Below are 19912 nucleotides of genomic sequence, written 5' to 3' on the forward strand. Positions count from 1 at the left end.
AGTATTTTGAAATCAATTATTTGAGGGACAGGAAGCCAGTGCAAAGACTTCAGAACTGGGGAGATGTGATCCACTTTCTTGGTCTTAGTGAGTCCTTGAGCAGCAGCATTTTGAATTAGCTGCAGCTGTCTGATAGATTTTTTAGGGAGACCTGTAAAGACACCATTACAGTAGTCAAGCCTACTGAAGATTAAAGCATGGACAAGTTTTTCCAAATCCTGCTAAGACATAAGTCCTTTAAACCTTGATATCAAAGTCAAGTCAAAGTCTAGACACTGTACAAGCCAGCAAAGAAAATGTGTAAACAGTCGAAAAAACACAAGCTGTGATGAAAATACAAAAATGGTACGCATCAACACATTTCTTTTTAGAACACACAAAACCTCATACGAACAGATCTTAGATTGAAGAAGTATTTTCCTTGTGCTGCTGTTGTCTGATGCCAGTAAGCAGCAACTGTGTGCCTTCAACTACTAAACTCTGCCTCTGGTCACAGTTTATCCTCAGTGGGAAAGAAAACAAAAATACTAAAAGTTCATTTATTTATATATAAATAAATATAGTTATTTAGTTGCCACAGATGGCATACTTCTCATTGAAAAGTGTCTACTTTTCAACAGAGATGTGAAAAACTCAAACAAAAACAAAACAAACAAATTTCCAGTTTTAGCAACAATCATCTAGAGAATTCATATCCAATATTTCTTCCACTGTACATTTACAGTATGTTGCTTCACATAAGTTCAATTACAAGTAGATGCATGTTTTCAGACTGCCCAGAAAATAGATATTAGACTTTCTAGTGTGCTTGGTTTTAATCTAAATCTTTAGAAATGCCAGCAGCTTTCACAGAATATGTTTTTCTGTATATCATAACCTTCAGTGGAAGAATAATTATGCAGATGATTACGTAAATAGTGGAGTACCACAATAGAAGAAATACTCAATTACAAGTAGAAGACCTGCAAGATTGTGCTTACCGCTGCATTTTATATAATTTTAATGAACCAAATGACTGTGTGTAATTATGTGAAAGAGGTCCCTTGAAATAATAAATCCACAGAGAATGATCACCACACTGCAGCTCCAGTAGCTTTTGACTCTCTTTGAGCTCATGGTTTTGGTTGTATTGCACATTTACTATATAGCCTATATTTAGGCTGCTCTCATCAACAGCCATATTCAGCAAAGAAGTTCTGATAAACCCACTGGGCATTGTCTGTCCTTCCCTGTCTTTGAAGCTAAAAGGCAGAGTAAATATCGAACTTTAATTTTTAAGGAACTTGACTCTAAATTAATGTTAATGTTGCTGTGTGTCTACTGGCTGTGTAACAGCTTCATGAGCAGACTGAAAATGACACTGTTAAAAAGCACAAAGAGGGTAATGTTACATTGATGTCAGAGTGTTGCTTCAGTTAACGTAACAGGTGAGACATTAAACTATGATTCAGAAAAGTCCAGTTTGAGTAAAATAGATTGATGAGCTTGAAACTAAGACAGACGAGTCATTTTTGACTTCAGGACACAGTGATGATGGTCATATGTTGTTTCCTGGTCAAACCTTAGTATAATTGTCAAAATGTTTTTCTCTATCTGTTACCAGGGTTGTATCTCCAGAGGTATCTTCCCCTGATCCACAGATTTCATCGGTCCGCCCGGAAGGATTTGACTGATCTTTCCACAGACAAACACCGCCCCGGCAATCCTGCACAACAAACTTAACGTACGTTCCAGCAACGAAGAAGAGCAGAACAGAGCAGCCTCGTTTTGTGGAAGTTTGCACGTTGTTTTCATCACAGGCTTACATATTATCATTGTGGGCAGAAACCAGACACCTGTGAGATTTCGAGAATCCATTTTTTCATCCCGATGTTGGGTAACAGCCAGGTACAAAATAACTCAGGTTCGCGTAGGGAGTGTGACCGAATCATGGAGTGCTGAGTGAGGTCTAGTCTGGATCGAGGATGGTTCATTTACCGGATAGTTCCGCCGGATGTCCCTCACTTTGATTAGTTGGTGGAAGTAATTACACACAAATGAGCACATATTTGTGAAAGAACAAAGTTTTTTTTGCTAAGAATCAACTAAAAAAATTACACAATGGAGCTTCAAACAAGTTCCTTCCCGAGACCATTTTGCAGAGCTCTCACTGCGTCCAGAATTTAGCTCCACCCAAGACGATTGTGATTGGTTTAAAGAAATGCAAACAACCCCTGACCATTTTTCTCCTACTCAGGGGTGCATGCTCCTGTTGCCAGGCCTTCCTCTGCAGCGCTGTGGAGATAGGTCTGGCAAATGCACGACTGAGCTAATGATAACACTGCACACTGGTTTAAAACTCAGTCAATACATTTAATTTATTAGTGTGTTAGTTTGTTTGCTTATCTCGTACCCACAACCCTTAATATATTTTTAAACAATAATTTATTATTAATTAAATGCATGGTGTCACTTTTAAGTCTCTAAAAAACTCCCCCGTGCGGATATAAAATAGCTCTAGTGAAATCAGTTTTTGCCAGTAGATGGCAATAGCATCTTCCCCCCACTAGTTATTGAGTGGGCTGCCAGTTTCATATTGGCATTATTGGTTCATTTCAGTTTATTTATGCTTATTTCTTCTGGCTGTTTATGATGCGATGACAGTGGGCTACATAGACGGCATATAGTGTTGTATTAGTGTTAATGTGTATACCAGTCTGAAAGTAAAACAGTCATGATAGTGGAAAACTACAAGCCCTGTATTTATCTAAAACTGTTCTTTTGCTGTGCAGTTATTTAAAGTATTTGGCACCTGATCATCATCATGATTCAGTGTGTGAAACACTTGCATGTTGGTCCGAACGTGGCCTGACGGCAGGTGTGTGGCGGTAAGAAAATAGGCAGCACTTCAACTTGTTTCTCAAGCTCTCTTCAACTGTCAACATCACTGTCTCTGTCAACATTCATTTGTACAGATGAGTGCGACAGTATGAATGCCTTAGAGGATAGTCTGTCACTGAAACTGTGCGCCGTTATCCCAGTTTGAACGAATATTGTGTCTCACCCTTCTCTGTCATGGCAGATTTTATACCACGCCTGGAAGTGTAAAGAATAAAAACGTTAGCCTTTAGACATGGTCAGTTGACATGTTGTTTGAACCAGTTTGTTTTGAGCATACCCTCGCCTTAAGTCTGTGATATGGTGGGGGCTGTGTATCTTGTTGCTTGCTCTGATGTTTTTCTGCCCCCTGGTGACCAACATTTGATTGATGCAGCTTTAATTAGAAGTAACCGCACCACAAGTACCACATTAGAAAATAAAAGTCCTATTTTAAAACCTGTAGTCATGTCACTGTTGTCACTGTAAGGTTGTCAGTTTCCCCCTCTTCCGCCAGTCTTTGTGCTAAGCTAACCAGCTGCTGGCTATAGCTTCATATTTACCGTACAGACATGAGAGTGGTGTCAAGTTTTCATCTAATTTTTGGCAAGAAAGCATGTGTTTCCCAAAGCCTTAAATATTATTTAAGTGGTGTTTTTTTTTGTTTTTTTTAATTTACATACTGTATTTCTATATACAACAATATAGCATATGTTATTACAAATATTATCTTTGCTGAAAAAGTAACAGCTGTCTGGCAAATATTTTCCTCTCAACAAAGTTGTACCAAATAAAAATGTAAAACATTGCACTTCCTGAGAATACTGTACTCAGTACGTTAGTAAATGTACTTATAACTTTCAGCATCTGCTCTTGTTGCTGTAGGCTACCCATCACTGCAGAACACCAGGGATGTTGGAGTTTGTACCCTGTCATCTGGCCCACCCACCCACCCACACACACACACACACACACACACACACACACACACACACACACACATACCGCCGTAAATTACACTCCTGCCACAGCTATAGGAAGTGGGGCGTCTGCGAGTGGGAACAGTGGAGAGCCTCACAGCAGGCGGTGGAGAACAGTGCACTGAACGGAGCTCAAAATCAACCAACCAAGAGCGACTACAGGGCCTAATTACTGAGTGGCCATGACTAATGATGAAGCTGCGCCCTAGTGGTGCTGTGTCCGAAATGTACATCCCTCATCAGCCCAAGTCTCACTCTCAGGTGTGTAAGTATTGCAGTGCATTACCACTGTCAACCTTCCACGATGCATGGATAGATAACCTGTTTCCGTGGCCGTATGATTCAAATGTGAAATATAGAACATATATATAGGCGTTTCAATTTGTAGCTTATGTAGAGTATGCTTTCCAAATTGTGTAACTCAATGATTTGGAGAGACTTCATACGCGCTGTTTGCCTATTTGCCTCTGATAACTGTGTGAATTGTTTCAGTGGAGTGATTTCTTAAAGAACGTTTTGCAAGAGAGAAGCAATCAGTAGTGATGATCTGCTTGGAGAACCCCCCCCCCACACACACACAGTACAAATGCACAAATAATTTGATGTAAAGCAGTTTGCCTACGAATAACATGTTTGACAGGTTGAATTTATCAATATGTCAGCAGATTGTTGGTGAAATGAAAAAAAAACGATGACATGGGAGCCTCCCATAAAGTCTCCCAGAGATGAATATACAGGCCTAGGTTTGAAAAACAAACGTCACTTTTTACTGGCAGGATAAGCGAGGAAACAGGCTTTGACCTAAGCGAGAGTTTGAGGAGCTGTCCAGATGCTGAAAGAGCACCAGCAGCCTCTCAATTAGTAATAAGAGCTTGTGGCTCTATAGGAACTGATGTAATTTCAACACGAGGTGAAAATAAACTATTCATCCATTGCGTGTGACCTAAAGGTTAATCTTGAACATTTTATTTAGTCGTTAATTCGAGGCAGTATTTTAATTCTGCAGCAGGTAACCCCCTGGGAGCTTTCTTAAACCAAAACAGCAAGAAAGGAAAACTGCACTCTCAGTAACTTCAATTAAATTAAATTCAATGTATAGTGTCAAGTCACAACAGAAGTTATCTCAGGGCACTTTACAAAGTTAACACTTAATAATCCTAATCGTTCATAAAACAATATTTTACCTATGTTCATCTGTCCTAAAGTAATAAGAGAAAAATACACAACCCAATGTATTAGCCCCTCGGTGCTTATTTGTTTTCTTTTAGAGGCTCTTAAAAAACAATTTGGAGCCAAATAACGATCCGTCCAGCCATAAAGCGATAGCTTGAATCTGCAACGAGTTGTCAGTCGCAACCCCGCATGTAGGAGAATGCAGACAGGAGGGGTGGAGTTCACAGCTCTTACTTTTCAAACGCTGCTCTGGCAAAAGAGCTCATTCTTTGCCTGGTAAACAGCGGAGTGGGCTCTGATGCGTCCTGGCATGTGATCCCACTTTAGTTAAATCAATCGCCCTCACTGCTGCAGCCTCCCAATAAACTTTCCATGCTGTTGCCCGTCCAATGGACAGCACTTAGGAGGTTTGTCTGGACCGTATCCGCTACTGCTCGCTCATCCGCTGCGCTCCGGCTCTCCGCCGTCGGCTCTCCAGGTTCAGAGGGACTCAAGCGGCTCGGGGAGCTGGCCCGGGTCTCCTGCACACATGGAGGGAGACGTTATGGACAAAGTGGAGGCCACGGCGACGGTCTGTGACTTTGACCCCATCAGTGGGAGCATCCCGGCCACCAAAGTGGAGATCACCGTGTCCTGCAGGTAAATCCACACTCCGATGCTGATGCTGCTGCGGTGTCTGCGTGGTTTGGGGAGCTCCGCGCGCTATGGGAGCGTTTTGTTGTAAGAAGACAGGACGCTGTTTGTAATAAGTAACGTACCATTTAACATTTTGGTGCTGAAAAGAAAACATTTTAAAGAATAAAAAAAAAAGAAAACTTTACAAAAGGTAATATTATATAGGTAAAATCCACGCAGAAATCCATGCTCTGCTGAAAAGACCCATTTAGGCCGGCATAAAATACGTCAGTGAAATATTTAAGCATTTAAGAGACTTTTCGTATAAATTGTAAGTAAAAAAATCTAACCGCACCTAATTTGCATTACACACAGTGATGTCCAGAATGTCGCTTAATCATAGTTAGTGAAATACACAACGTGTTGTAAGTCTGACAATCCCTAAACTTTTTACGCTTTTGCTTTTTTTGTCCTGTTCATCGTAAAGCTGTCTATTTTACATATCTCAGTCAGAGTGATCGTGTGACCTACAGCACTGTGTGTGTTTTGCCACAGGAGATATCGACAGTTGTTGAGTTTGTTGGCGTGCCTGAGAGGTTTCCCATGAGGCAACTTGCCGTGTGTGAGGCTGTGTAACCGCTTGACAGCCTCCGAAAACGACACTAGTTTGTCACAGAAACGTGATCGCCCTTTTTAGGCTTTAACTGAATCTCTGGTCCCCTCCCCCATAAAACCCAAATACCACAAAGATGGCAAGTGCCTCGGCTGAATAGGGCGGGGCAGCGCTGGTTGCACGTAGAGGTATGTGCTGCTGCAACATATAGTGGCTTAATAGGGCAGTTTTAATTAATGTAGCCTATATCATGGAAATTGTTGTTAATTTGGGTTTTCAGGGTCTCCTTGTCGGTGCGTCATTTTGGCGTAGTAGAGTGTTTAGCTCTTTGTAGCTTATGCTGCATCAGTATTATATGCATGTAAATTATTTGTTCCCATATGCATTGCTGTTGAAAAACATCCCATAGAGATGTCAGATATATTAATGTATGTTAAGCCGAAGGCGAGACATTTATCAATCAGCATCCGGCTGTCATTGTGTTAATTTACTCTCTCTCATCTGACTTCTTCTTGAAATCTGCATTCAGCCAGTCAGTTATTAGCAGGGGAGACTGATTGACTGTCTTTCATGTTGAAAATGCATTCCATTTTGAAATTCTGAAATTGTTCAACAATCCCAACATTACTGTTTCCATGTCACATTTCAAAATAAATGTTTTAACCTTTTATAGAGTTGATAGGTTGTGAGGATGGCACAACTATGGGCAGAGCAGGGCTGTTCAGGAAGATGAACAGCGTTAAACCCTACAAAGGCCGACTGTAGCATGCTGTATTTATGTAACCAAAATGATTTCATTGTGTGTAAAACTGAGGCAAGAGTAAGTGTATGTGTGTGTGTGTGTGTGAGAGTGAGATTTATCCATTGTGGGGCATGTGTTGTGAGTAGCAGCTGGACTTGTGTTGTTTCCCTCTTGGTGCACATTTATGTTTTTTTTCTTCAGACCTTCATACTTTAAGCTGGGATCTGTGTTGATGCCCCCGGGCTCTGTCGATCTGCAGCTCCCTTGTCTGTCATTAATGTCTCTCCAAACAAAGACTTGCTCCAGGACACAGTTTGATAGAGAAGAATAATTCATTCCTGCTTCCATTGGGCCTTGAAACAGTGTCTGCTTTAGATGCAAATACTTCAGGTCCTGTTTGTTCTTCTTTATGACTTGCTACAGTAGTTCTGAAGATTACTTCAAAGATCAAACACTGGACAGTTTTAAAGTTGAACACATATCAAATAAAACAGCCATGCATGAAGCCATTCCTCCCACGTATTAGTGTACACACTTATTAGTATAAAAGTGTGTATTTAGTCCATCCAATAGAAGCAAACAGAAACAATAGCTGTTACGTGGGTGAGAGGCACAGCCTCCACAACTCTGTGTAATTGATTTAGTGAGCCTGAAAGCTTTGAGATTGCAGCGCACATGGAATTGAATTGCGGCGTGCAGCCCTACAGGCTTTCTCATAACCCTCTGCCAATATTACAGCAAGCCCCCTGACAAACTGGAGGGACTGAAGCAGACAACCCCTTATCAAAACAAGTGCATATCGCTATGATAGCACATTGTTTCCCGTCTATAGCTCTGATTGGTTTTGCTCACAGGTCAGCCAGTGAACCGAGCCCAAAGCATCTGCTTCTTAGCTGCGAGGGCTACACTTCTACTCAGCAATAAGATGGCTCTTCAAACTCAAGGGTCCTCCAATCCTACATCTGCCTTACCGAACCCATGCCAGCGAATACAGTTCAGTGGTTTAGGGCCAGTGGTCCCCTGGTGCTTTTACAGGCTTGATCCCACCTCTTACGTGGCAGTAATGAGTGTGTTTATTTGTTAATATTGAAGCAGCTCTTATGAATATTTTATAAGTTGTCTATGCGGTTTGCTACATCTTTATGAGCAAAGTAGTAAACGTGAAACGTGCTGGGTTGTAAAATGTACCCTTTCTATATCTCAACTTAGCAGACTGTCTCAGAGATCCCATGTACAATGACTTAAGGGAAACTGGGGCTCCGGCTCTGCAGTTCCAATGTGAAGCACACTTTTGGTAATAAATGTCAGAAAAAAATGTGCACACAGACAAAAATCACAAAGCCCCCACAGGCTTTACACATGGATCTTCATTTAATGAATAGATTTTTTTCTGTTTGACTTTGGTTTACCCCAGTACTGGTCCATGGACAGGACCTTAGTAATGATTTGTAAATGCTCTGTTTAATGTATGCGCCTCTGTGACCAGAATGAGGGACCAGAGATGATAAGCTTGACAAACCTAACAAAGGTTTACAACCATTATCAGAACAGAGCGAGGGAAAGAGAATTTCTTACTCCTGATAGAGTCGTTTTTGGCATCTCATTTGTTAGAAAGTTACCATCCAGAGGAGATTGAATAGGGAAAAAATAACTGTATCATCGTGAGTACATGAGATAGTCCAACAAAACTGCCAAGCACAAGGATATAGCTTGAATTTTTATTTCCCACCCACTTAAAAACGTGTCAGCAGAGGGCATATTATAGAGATGTATTGGTCCTTTGCATTGTGTCAAAACACACAGGTATGCTGTTAAAAGTGAAATTGGCTGACAAAGCCACCCTCCCTTCCACTGTGCTCAGCCTCCCATCTGAAAGCTTAAACATCAGACTTTATCAGCCCCCATCGCCTATTGCATTAGGATGAAGATAGTCTTGCAATGCCAGACCTATCTCCACAGCGCTGTGTCAGCGCTGAGGTAGGGTCTGGCTACACCGCCCATCTATTCTCGGACAGAAGGGAAAATGCTCTGGCTTGTTTGTATTTCTTTAAACTAGTCACAACCATCCTGGGGGGTGCTAAGCCCTGATAGCAGAGATAGCGAGAGGGGAGGGACATCACGCCGGCTGTCAGGTTTCATCCCTGTTGAGCCAGACTAGGATAAAGTCAATGCACCTTGTCCATCTCCTCCGGTTCTCTGTTGTTTCTTTGGTGCTCACTTTAACCATTCATTTGGTGTGATAGATTGGTGTGAGTAGCACTGCAGTCAATCAATGCACTCCGCTGGGGGGATCTAACTCAACCAGGCCACTCTTCTCCTGAGGGATTCAATACCTGCTGAAGCACAAGAGGTGACATGACTGCCACCATTCGGTGACAAATGCTTGCGAGGAGATTTCTGTTCCCAGGGGTCAACCTTAAAATGTGGCATGCTTCTTGATCTGAACTCTTCCTCAGGCAATCATTGCAGCAGAAGGGGGAAGCCTAATGAAATCATCAGGGTGATTAGGATGTGTGGCGTCGCTGCTCAATCTGTCAAAAACAATTGCCTGAGCAGAGCAATTGGGATTCAAGCTGTGTGAAAACCTTTTGTTTATTCGAATGCGTTGTTATGGCCTGTAACTCTGCTGTTCTTGTTGTGTTAATAGCTGTTGTAGCTGTTGATCTCATTCATTCTTGGTTACCCATTTAATCAATCTCTGTGACCTGTTTTTTCTTGTTGAAACATCCTTTTGTTTTTCTCTGGCAGAAAGCAAGTTTGAATTGAACTAGTTTGCATTGTGCAAGACCATAAAATATTAATAAAGCATCTCTTTGAGTGAGAGAGAAATTTCAAGTTTTTACAGTTCTCTTTTCATATCGTGTTCTGGGTTAAGACTGACCTGGGGCAAGCTTGCAGCTTTGTGTGTGTATGTGTGTGTGTGTGTGTGTGTGTGTGTGTGTCTGTGTGTCTGTGTGCGTATGTGTGTGTGTGTGAGAGAGAGAGTGATGTGTCACATTTGTTTTGGGGATTGAGGCTAAGAGACATGAGGGTACCAAGAGGAGGCAGATTTTTTTTATTCCAATTTGGGGATGTTAAGATTGCAAGAAGGCAAGTCTCACAGGTCGTTGAAGCAGATGATTATGCATGAACCCCCGACACAGTGAAAATGAGTTTTGAACCCAGACACTTGGCTTGCGGTGGTGTCAATGTTATTAATATATTCTCATTTGGGATATAGGACAGCAGAGGGGGATCCCATGGATTCAGTCGTGGTGCCCTGCCAGTGGTTTCTAACACTCCGCATCTGACAAGATGAAGTGTTGATTGGAATGACAGGAAAAGTCAAGAGGGTGGTGTAGCAATAAGAAATCAAAGCAGTCCCTCTTGGCTCAGAAGTATCAAGTTGCTTTTGTCACTATTTTCAGAGAACCTCAAGGGTCAGCAGAGTATGTTAGTGGATTTCTGTATCGAGGGATATTTGACCTAACATCACAGCTTGCCTGGGAAATGTGCGAGCTGGTGGTGGGTTTGTACAAAATGCGACAGGTTTCTCTGTGAAGATTTCACCTGTGTGTGTGTGTGTGTGTGTGTGTGTGTGTGTGTGTGTGTGTGTGTGTGTGTGTGTGTGTGTGTGTGTGTGTGTGTGTGGGTGGGTCAGATGACGGGGTACAAACTCCAACATCCCTGGTGTTCTGCAGTGATGGGTAGCCTACAGCAACAAGAGCAGATGCTGAAAGTTATAAGTAAGTGTGTGCGCGCTTTTGCCATAAAGCTGTGTATGTGGCTAAAACATTTGATAAGTACAAATACAATTCATTTTTACTGTAGGGAAATGGATTATCAGTCAAAATGTGTGAATTGTACAAGATAAACTTAACTACAAGCTACAAGACTGTGAAATTAAAGGAGCATCGTTGAGGCATTTTAAAAAACAACCAAGATGGCTGCAGCTGAATTTTCTGCTGTAGCGTTGGTATTGAACGAAGTGGACGATATATTTTCGCTAAAAGGAGAACTATCAACTGTGCTTTTCTTGAGAAGTGTATTGTACTACCGACAGGATTTGGCAAACATTTAATACACCAACTCATATACCAGCTCATCTCTGCAGGCTGTAGTAGTTTACATTTCTCTGTCGGTTAGGTGTTATTTTTTTCCCACCTGCTTTGTGCCAAGTCCCGCAATTATGTGCTGTGATTGGCCATCTACATGGGCAGCCCTGGTCTCTGGTCGCTCAGTGCCACGTCATGTTGATAACACGTTGATGACACGTTGATAATGCCCCTATTAAAATTAACTGAAATGAAAGGTTCTAGACTCATTTGCATTTGCCATTTGGTCTTGCGATGTGAGGCTAGGTTGGTTTATCTCAAGGCTTATAGGAGTAACTTTCTGACAGATCTGTTGTAGCCTGGTTCCAGACCTCTGAATTGCCACCCACCTCTCTGATTTGTTTAGATGATGGAAATAGGTCTTGTGTTGTGGTCAGTGACTGCTGTTTTTCCTAGTTAGGATGGAATTATTTTAGTTTCTCCACACACATAATACCATTCTGTACAAGTTGTTGTAAGTCAACTTACAGAAATTACAACTCTAAAATCTTTGACCAATGTAAAAAACCATACATGCTCCTATGTTCCATGTCGTTAAGTCAGATAAAATGGCAATTCAGTCTGATGATCAGGCTATGTATTGCGAAACTGCATAGGACCCAGCCCAGTGTTTACATTTCAGGTGAATTAGTGTGCGTGTTTGAGTAAATAGGTGTGTGGTCATACCTCTGAATACTTACGAACTTACTATGCTTATTATGGTTTCCCCTAGGCGGACTGCTTTAGCCTTGCGGATGGGTTAATGGGTTTTAACACTTTCAAGTTTCTTTAAATATTTATCAGTTACTTTTCAAAATCCACATTAACCTCTCTTCACATCGGCATGAATTAGATGCAATGCACTGCAATTATTTAAAAAGAAAATATGTCACTTTTAAAGCTGGTTCGCCTGTTACTCCCATTTTTTCCTTACAAGCAATATAGCATTTAAAATTCTATTTTTTAAACAGAGTGTGGCGCAGTGCTCCCTACACATAAAACGCTAAATTACATCACTTCCGGCAAACTTCACAGATCTGTTTTAGATAACACACTTGACTGTCCTGCTGCTACAGATAAAGAAGTAACCACACACAGTTGCCTCGGTCATGGACTTACTATGGTCTCTGCAGAACGAATATAGGGGAAACACAATGGATATTTGGTGTTATTTTTGGCATTTGGCCTGGCGGGGGTTCCGTTGGCCTGGCAGCCTACAAGACCTGTACAATTATAGGGGAAAGACTGACCTGCTGTGTGCTGCTTTCACCTATCGAAGCTCAATATAAGTCTTCCACCAGTTAGACAGTGAGCTGCATTTCTTTGTTTCCACCCTATACGGTATGCTCGCAGCTATCTCATCCCTCACTAACAACAATTAGGGTTATCCTCTGAGAGAGTTTCTGTGTATGCTTTATTATCATGAACACATTGACCCTGCTCTCTCCACTCCACACTTGACTGAATCCATGCAGAGCTTCCCTTCTCTATCTCCATATAATGATCAGTAAATGTCATTTCAAAGCCAAAATATGTATGAGCTTAGACATGCCTTACTGTGCCTTATTGGGTTCCTAGTGTACAATTGAACGTGGTTTATGTCGCCAGTCTGTGAAGTATATAGTTAGTGTGTGCCTGCAAAGATATTTGCAGCTTTTTTTTTTTTTTTTTTTTTTTTTTGTAGATGGCGCATAGAGATGAAGGGAAATTGCCGTGAATTTACAGTAAGCTAAGTGCAAAGTGCTCTGCCAGGGTTATAACAGCCATAGAGTATCAGTGTGAGCATTTCCCTCAGCTCCGTGCAAAAAAAAAAGACCTTTCTCTGCACCAATCCCGAACTGTCACACTGTGCAATTAACAGTGATATTATTCCCTGGTTGGACATAAGTCACACACCAAAAGCCACTCCGAAACAGGGAGTCACGGCGTACGTGCATTCTCATTTATTATACTAGCAGTTTTATGACTGAGATTCTGTCACTGCTCGCGAGACGGCTGCCCAGGGAGTGCTCTGCTGCAGGTATTGTCGACCTGGAGAGATCCCAGGTTGAACAGAAACTAAATAATTAAACAGATGGAGGAGGAAGACACGTGGTGCCATTGCAGTGAAGGTCAGCAGATGGGTCTGTCACTAATAAAGGGACCAGATTGACCGTTGAATGAAATGGAGGGGAGCTTTTGAGATCCAGACAAAAGCAACATTATTGTGTATCATCATCTGTCACTATTAAGGGGATTCAGTTATGCAATGCAGGCAGAGATCATTTCCAATAATGAAATGCAGGAGTGCATAGAATTTTATCAGTTGTTTTGATTTGTTTGTTTTAATTTCAGCAGTAGTGCTCCTTAACTCCTGTATCTGATAGTCTTTCGCACAAACTATATTGTAGATATTCCTTTTGAGGAATTACAAAAATACCCTCAAGGAAAACCCTCCAGTTTGGGGTCAGATTACCTCTGCAGCAGCATATATCTCCTGTTTGGTTCTTGGACCCTGTGACCCCCGAGAAGCTGCTTTAGGGCACATTAGACAAAAAGAAGACCTACTGACCCCATGGTGTGTGAGTGGAAAGAAAATTTCTGTTCTCAGTCATAAAAGAACAAGCCATAGGGCAGCAGTGGAAGTGAAGTGACAGAGTAGGCTTGAAAATGCAAACCATCCTTCTTTTTCTCCCCCCAGCCATCTCCCATTGTCTCTAATGTATTATAGAGGCTTTTCTTTCTCTAACCCGGTCTGAGACTTGACTTTCATGCTTGCATTTGTCGTGTCCTTTTAAGAACCAATGAGGCGGCAGCTTATACCAAAATTTGCCAGCCAGATTCAAGACTATTTTAAACCACTTTCCACTGAATTAGATGCTATTTCTCCAAGGTGCCAATTATGATTTTGACAACTCTAAGAAGTGGAGGAGATTTAAGGGACTGCTGCAGTTTAATCAGCCATGTGGACCAAGGAGCTGCTAAAATATCTCCAGGGAACTGACCGAAGGGGAGCGTTTGCTACTAATATATTCTTTAAAATTAAAATTCAGCAGCAAGCCATGTTTTAGAGGTCAAGTCTCCTTTACTCTTGGCCTGTAGTGGAAATATTTCTCAATATTTTAGCCAAACAAAATACTTTTTTGACACATTTATACAACCAGAGAGAGTTTGCAGATTTGGAGTACATGTGTTGGTTAGGTGATGCTAATTCACTGTTTGTAAATGTTCCTGGTACTGCCTTACTTCTTAATTAAAGTGTGCATAACCAATAACTGCAAGCTTAATTCACTGATGAATAAACACATTACTTTGTTAGGGATGATAAGATAGAAAAAGAAAGTTATTAAAATGAAAGTGAAATTAAATATTATTTCTTGTTGTTTTGTTTGTTCAACATCTAATAATGCACTTCAGACTCTTGCTTTCACATGTGTTCACATATTAAATGGAGATGACTAGAGTGACTGGAGGAGATGGTTGCACTCACTGTTAATGAAGGTGGTGAGAGCGAGGAAAAGGAAAAGTGATGTTTGCCTTTTTCATTCACGTGTTTCAAGTGAGATGGTCATAGTGATCATAAAAGTGCAACAGTATGAAAGAAGGCTGATAGATGAAATGTGGTGTGGATGAAAAGTAGCTGGTTCTAATTACTTTTGTCCTACTTTCAATGAACTTTATCTTCCTCAACAAACTTGTTCTACATCAGCTTTCAGGATAATGATCTTCTCATATCCCACTGAGATTAGTAGCGAGAAGTTTGAAATAGACAGCGTTACTTCAGTGAAAGCAGACAGATTATCTGAAATGTTAAAACCCATCCTGCGGCACCGTTGTGTGTTCTCTGGCCATGTGCACAGTAAGAGGGTGGATTAATTTGCATTTGTATATAATTCTGTATACTAATAATTTCTTCTTGGAATATAAATCTTCTGCAAGAGCGAAATGACATTCAGCAACTCTAATGAACGCTTGTTTTCTACAGTATATTGTGTAAACGGGAAATAGGATGTCATGTTTTCCCGCTATCCTTTCTCCATGCACGTTCTTTTCTGCACTAAGAGATGGGATGAGGTGATGGACAAGCTAATTGTCAAAGGGTAATGGATGTTAGACGGTTACAGGTGGATACAAAGAGGCAGTTAGTCATGGATGGCTTAGTTGTTATTTCCAATGATAATTACACTGAAAATGTTCCAACTCTTGTCAGGTCAGCCCAAGGCTAATACCCAATGAAGCTGCATCTATTATTCCCCCACGTATCCCTGTGACAGAAGAGTTTGTGTCAAAGAATGCAGAATTACGTGTACATGAATGATACCCTGTTGCCTCTTGCTTGGAATCGGTCCTGAAATCTCATCTATATTCATTGAAATCCTGCTGTCCCCTCAAGGTATAGGGATTTTTCTGAACTGCATGCAAGTTATTTATTGACACTGCTCCCAATCAGTAAGCAGAAGCGAGACATATTTATTTGGGAGAGATTGAAACCATCTGTAAATTGTATCTCATCTAAAATGTTATTAAGTGGTTTATAGAAGGACTTTCTTATATTTCAAAAGTAAAATCTGCTTTGTTAGATCTTGTTCGGTGATGGAAGGAAATACTAGGGAAATACAAGGGAATGACTCGAGTTGTCATAGAAACTTCCCTGTGTCTCCCAAAAAACACACAAAATCCGGTCTGGAAGAGGCTAAAAATGAAGATTGAATGAATAATATTAATGCTGATTGCGGCTCTTATCATGAATGAGTCAATGCCAATCAGAGTGTCTGGCTGCTTGAAAAGGTGTTGGATGATGATCAGTGTCAGAAAAGCTGTACTTTATTTTAGGGTTTAGAGGATTTAAGGTGTGGGAAATGCTGTTAGGTATCTTGACATGCAATAGCAGCAGCAGTTTTCTTTGATTGTGGTTCAAACTGAATGGGAGCTAATCTGAATGAGTGTGACTCGTGTACCCATACTGCTGGATCTGACTGAGACTCATAGCATTATAAACCCATGGGGCACTCGATTGCAGGGCGCTCCCATGGATACTACATGAGCTTTGAATGTAACCTTGCTCATGGATGCATACTGATGGACCTGTTTGATGTAGTGGTAGTTCCATGTTGCTTTGAACAGTGAAATAAATCCTCATATGTACCCAGTGCTGTGGCTTCTTACTTTCTGCCCTGAGGCCAGAGTCACCAGGGCAAAAACACTCTAAGAAAGCCCACAAGTCATTCTGATAATAGTTGCTCATCTGGTGGTATACCGAAAAAAGAGTTTTTTACCCATATTAATCACATTTGCAACTAACGATTTTCAGAATCGATTAATCTGCAAATTATTTTTGTGATTAATTTGTCAGTAAAATCAGCCAAAAATGATGTCTTCAAATTATTAGCTTTGCCTGAGAAACAGTCCAAAATACAAATATATCCAGTTTACTATCCTGCATGAAAAAGAAATGCATGAAATCTTCACATCAGAGAAGCTGCGACCACAAAATGTTTAAAAAAAAAAAATGACTTAAATGATTAATTCCTTATCATAATAGTTGCCAATTGATTTTTGGTTGATCAGTTAATTGAATAATTGTTGCAGCTCTAATTCTTTCTCTGGTTCAGTAGGGTGACTCCCCGCACACATAAATGGCACAAAAATAATTTACTGATTTGACTCTTTTAGACTTTTGTAATTTGTATTGGACATGATGTCTCATGATATGTTGTATATGATAATTCAAAATTTCTGAATGTGTGTCATTTTCCTTGTTGTATTTCTGTTGTTTCTGGGGCCACTAGGACAGTGAACTGTCTTCCATCCTTTGCTGTACACAAGGGGGCGGTCCATATAGCATATAAAAACTAAATCAATAAGAACCAAAGTAACTAAATCAACATTCAAAATCCAACAGTGGATTATATTAGGCTGCAGCAGCAAGTGTATTTGTCACTTCTGTTCTGTGCATCTATGCCATACAGTATATCTGTTAAGTTACCTTCACAAAAGAGGTTTTTCAGTGTTTTTGCTTTGTTTTTTCAACATTTAAAAAAACAAACAAAAAAAAACTAGTCCACATGTTAAATACAGCCATCGGCTAAGGAAGAAGTGCACATTTTGGAATTCTTTCAGATGGACAGTTTTAACATTTCTGTTTTTTTCTACTGAACTTCTACACTTAATGGAATGAAACAAATCTGGTGAATGTATGCCATTATTGTCTGTTTTTTATGTGTTTTCTTTTATTTACTCTAATTAGAGTAAATGTAGAGGATTGTGCAGCCGCGAAGGTGTGCAAACACTGATTGCTTTGAAGTGGGAAACTGTTTTAATAAGTAGTGCTCATGTTTTCACTGGTACCTTTGCCTCTGTGTCCTTTCACTGAATGTGCTTATTGTACTGCTCGCTTTGCTTATGTGAAGTTAAGTGTGGTTGTGAATTACCTTGCAATTATCTTGTAGCTCTTTGCATATGGGATTTTTTTAATTATCAGAGGAAACATTTACATACATGTTCAAAATAGTATGGAACTTCCCAACTGTTACACAGCAGTCTTACAATTCAGTGAAATTAATTAGACTTAACCCTAATTTTAATGCGTGACTGTTTCCTTCTCTTACAGGGATCTCCTGGACCGAGACACTTTCTCCAAATCTGACCCATGTAAGTTCTCAGCTTTTCACGATGCTAATTGCAGCTTAGCTTTTCCTTGCTCAGAATACGGTTCATTGACACCCCTCGTTTTGCGAAGCTTTACTTTTTACTTTTGCTAAGCTTAACTTTGATTCAGTTTACTGTGCTATTTCAAAGTGTTCCTTCAATAACTGCATATCATTTGCACAGTAATGTGACAACTTTTCCTCACTGAAGTACCTTAATGCATGCACGGTAGAAACGCCAGCCTTTGAATACAAATGGGTATCTTTTTGTGAGACACATGGGGAACCGCCATAAAGGCATTTTCTTTGATACTCCCTGAAGGATAGAGAATAGAGGAGACATTTATCATAATAGGGAGGAGGTTCAAGCCCTTTGTGTAAATAAGCTACTGGAAAAATATCACACTCGCCCTATTTTGTATTCGCCTGAAGATGAACCCTGGGATATATGACAGGTCATGTTCACCAGCCTCAGCTTCATTTGAAGTCGCAATATCAAATAGGAATGAGGAGAATCCTACTGTTAAGAAATTGTGTTTGGATTCCACGGCTTAAAATTGTGCTCCAGTAGCCTTCAATCTTGCTTTAGAGCTTTGTTCTTTGCATGTGGACATTATAGCCAGAATTTCATGCAGCGCAGCATCATCAAGCTTGGCACTTCATTATGCTGTCAGGGCGTGGCAAGGATAATTAATGATGAATGTCAGAAAAGAAGGAACAAAACAAACACCATTCAACGTAGCGGGATGCTTGATTGAGATTGTTTAGTGACAATGTATTCCTCTGCTCTCTCTTTCCCCCCTTCGCCTCCACCTTCTCTCTTCTCAGTGGTGGTGTTGTACACGCAGGGCGTCGAGTCCAAACAGTGGAGAGAGGTAAGAGCTCATAGTCCCCTCTGTCAACACAACTCAATCACAACTGCCTCCTCTCCATGACAGCCCGCTCTCTGTTTACAACCCCCCCCCTCTTCCCTTCCTCCCCTCCTCTCCCTCAAGGTAAATGCTGTGAGTGCCAATCATTTGCAATTGATTGACCCTGCGAATATCTGTGCGCTAGTCAGCACTGTGTTAGCTATGACTGATTGGCTGATTAAGGTGGCAGCTACTTGTATCAATAAAGATTTGCCTCTGCGTCAGAGTCTCCCCTGGCAGTTGGCCACTGGGCCTTAATTAGGCCGGAGAGGCAGATAAAGAAGAGGAGGGCACAGATTGCAGCAAGATGAAGGATCCCTTTGGGATTAATATTTGACCATGTAATCTCAATGGATGGACATACAGAATTTGTTTTTATAAATTACATCTCAAAGGGGAATACTTGTGAATTCAAGATTCCTTTTTCACGCTGATATTCTTTTGTTCTAAGGCAGCCCAACCATTTTTTTGAGAAAATGACACACTTTTTACAAAAGCTAAAAGCCGCAGCCAAGTCAGAAATATATAACACAATCAATACAGTATATGCATGCTGCCTAAAAGGAAGACAGCTACTTTAAGAGCTCAAAATATTTAGCTTTTGCTTTCAAACTCTGACTGCTGAGTTCATTGACTCCACAGAGGCCTTGGTGTCACGCTGGTGCACAATGATGTGACACAACAGATTAAAGAGTGGGAAACAAGATACAAAGCTTCCAGTTATAATTATAGTTTTAATGGCCCTCATTTATCAACCTAACGTAGAAACCAGCGCAGATATGACCGCAGAAATCATCTTACGACAGGCTTCACGTGTGATTCATGAAACGTTCGTATCACACCAATCAGAGAATCCACCAATCAAGAATGGTCGTACACTGATAAATGCAGCGGCTGGAAATGATCGTTATTTAAATATCACGCTCCAATATATTCTTGGTTTTGAGGCCTTGCACCTACAAAGTACGACATGGCGAGATGTAATCCGGCTGAGAAGCGGCACTTTTCAGAGGTGGAGATTGAAACCCTGATATCTCTGGTTCATTTGCACTAACGTGTGTACTATTTGGCAGCCTGAAAACTGGTATTAAAGGCTGTAGAAACTGATGCTGTCAACAGTGTTGCCGTAGTAAATCGGACTCCAGCTGAAGTTTAGCCTATTTAATTTAAACATCCTTGACACATTTTCTATAGTCCTAATAGTAATATACAGGCTTCTATTGCAATCTCTTAGGCCTTTAAATAAACACATGGTAGAGGAGTTTATGCAGTGTCTTTTATTTTCCTTGTGTTTTTTTTCATGAGTCAGAACGAGGCAACAGC

General features: G+C 40.7%; 1 protein-coding gene across 2 annotated transcripts in view; it reads left to right on the forward strand.

Moving 5' to 3' along the window:
* Positions 1-5209: 5209 nt before the first annotated feature.
* The window catches only part of LOC114558817 (copine-5-like), a 39753-nt gene continuing 25050 nt past the window's right edge, over positions 5210-19912 (forward strand). For both annotated transcript variants that reach the window (XM_028583068.1, XM_028583069.1), the window contains exons 1-3: positions 5210-5648; positions 17642-17682; positions 18507-18553. In XM_028583068.1, coding sequence (XP_028438869.1) covers positions 5539-5648; positions 17642-17682; positions 18507-18553 — 198 coding nt within the window. In that variant the 5' untranslated portion in view covers positions 5210-5538. The remainder of the gene's footprint in view (positions 5649-17641; positions 17683-18506; positions 18554-19912) is intronic.

The sequence above is a fragment of the Perca flavescens genome, chromosome 7, assembly GCF_004354835.1.
Source record: "Perca flavescens isolate YP-PL-M2 chromosome 7, PFLA_1.0, whole genome shotgun sequence".
NCBI lineage: Eukaryota > Metazoa > Chordata > Actinopteri > Perciformes > Percidae > Perca > Perca flavescens.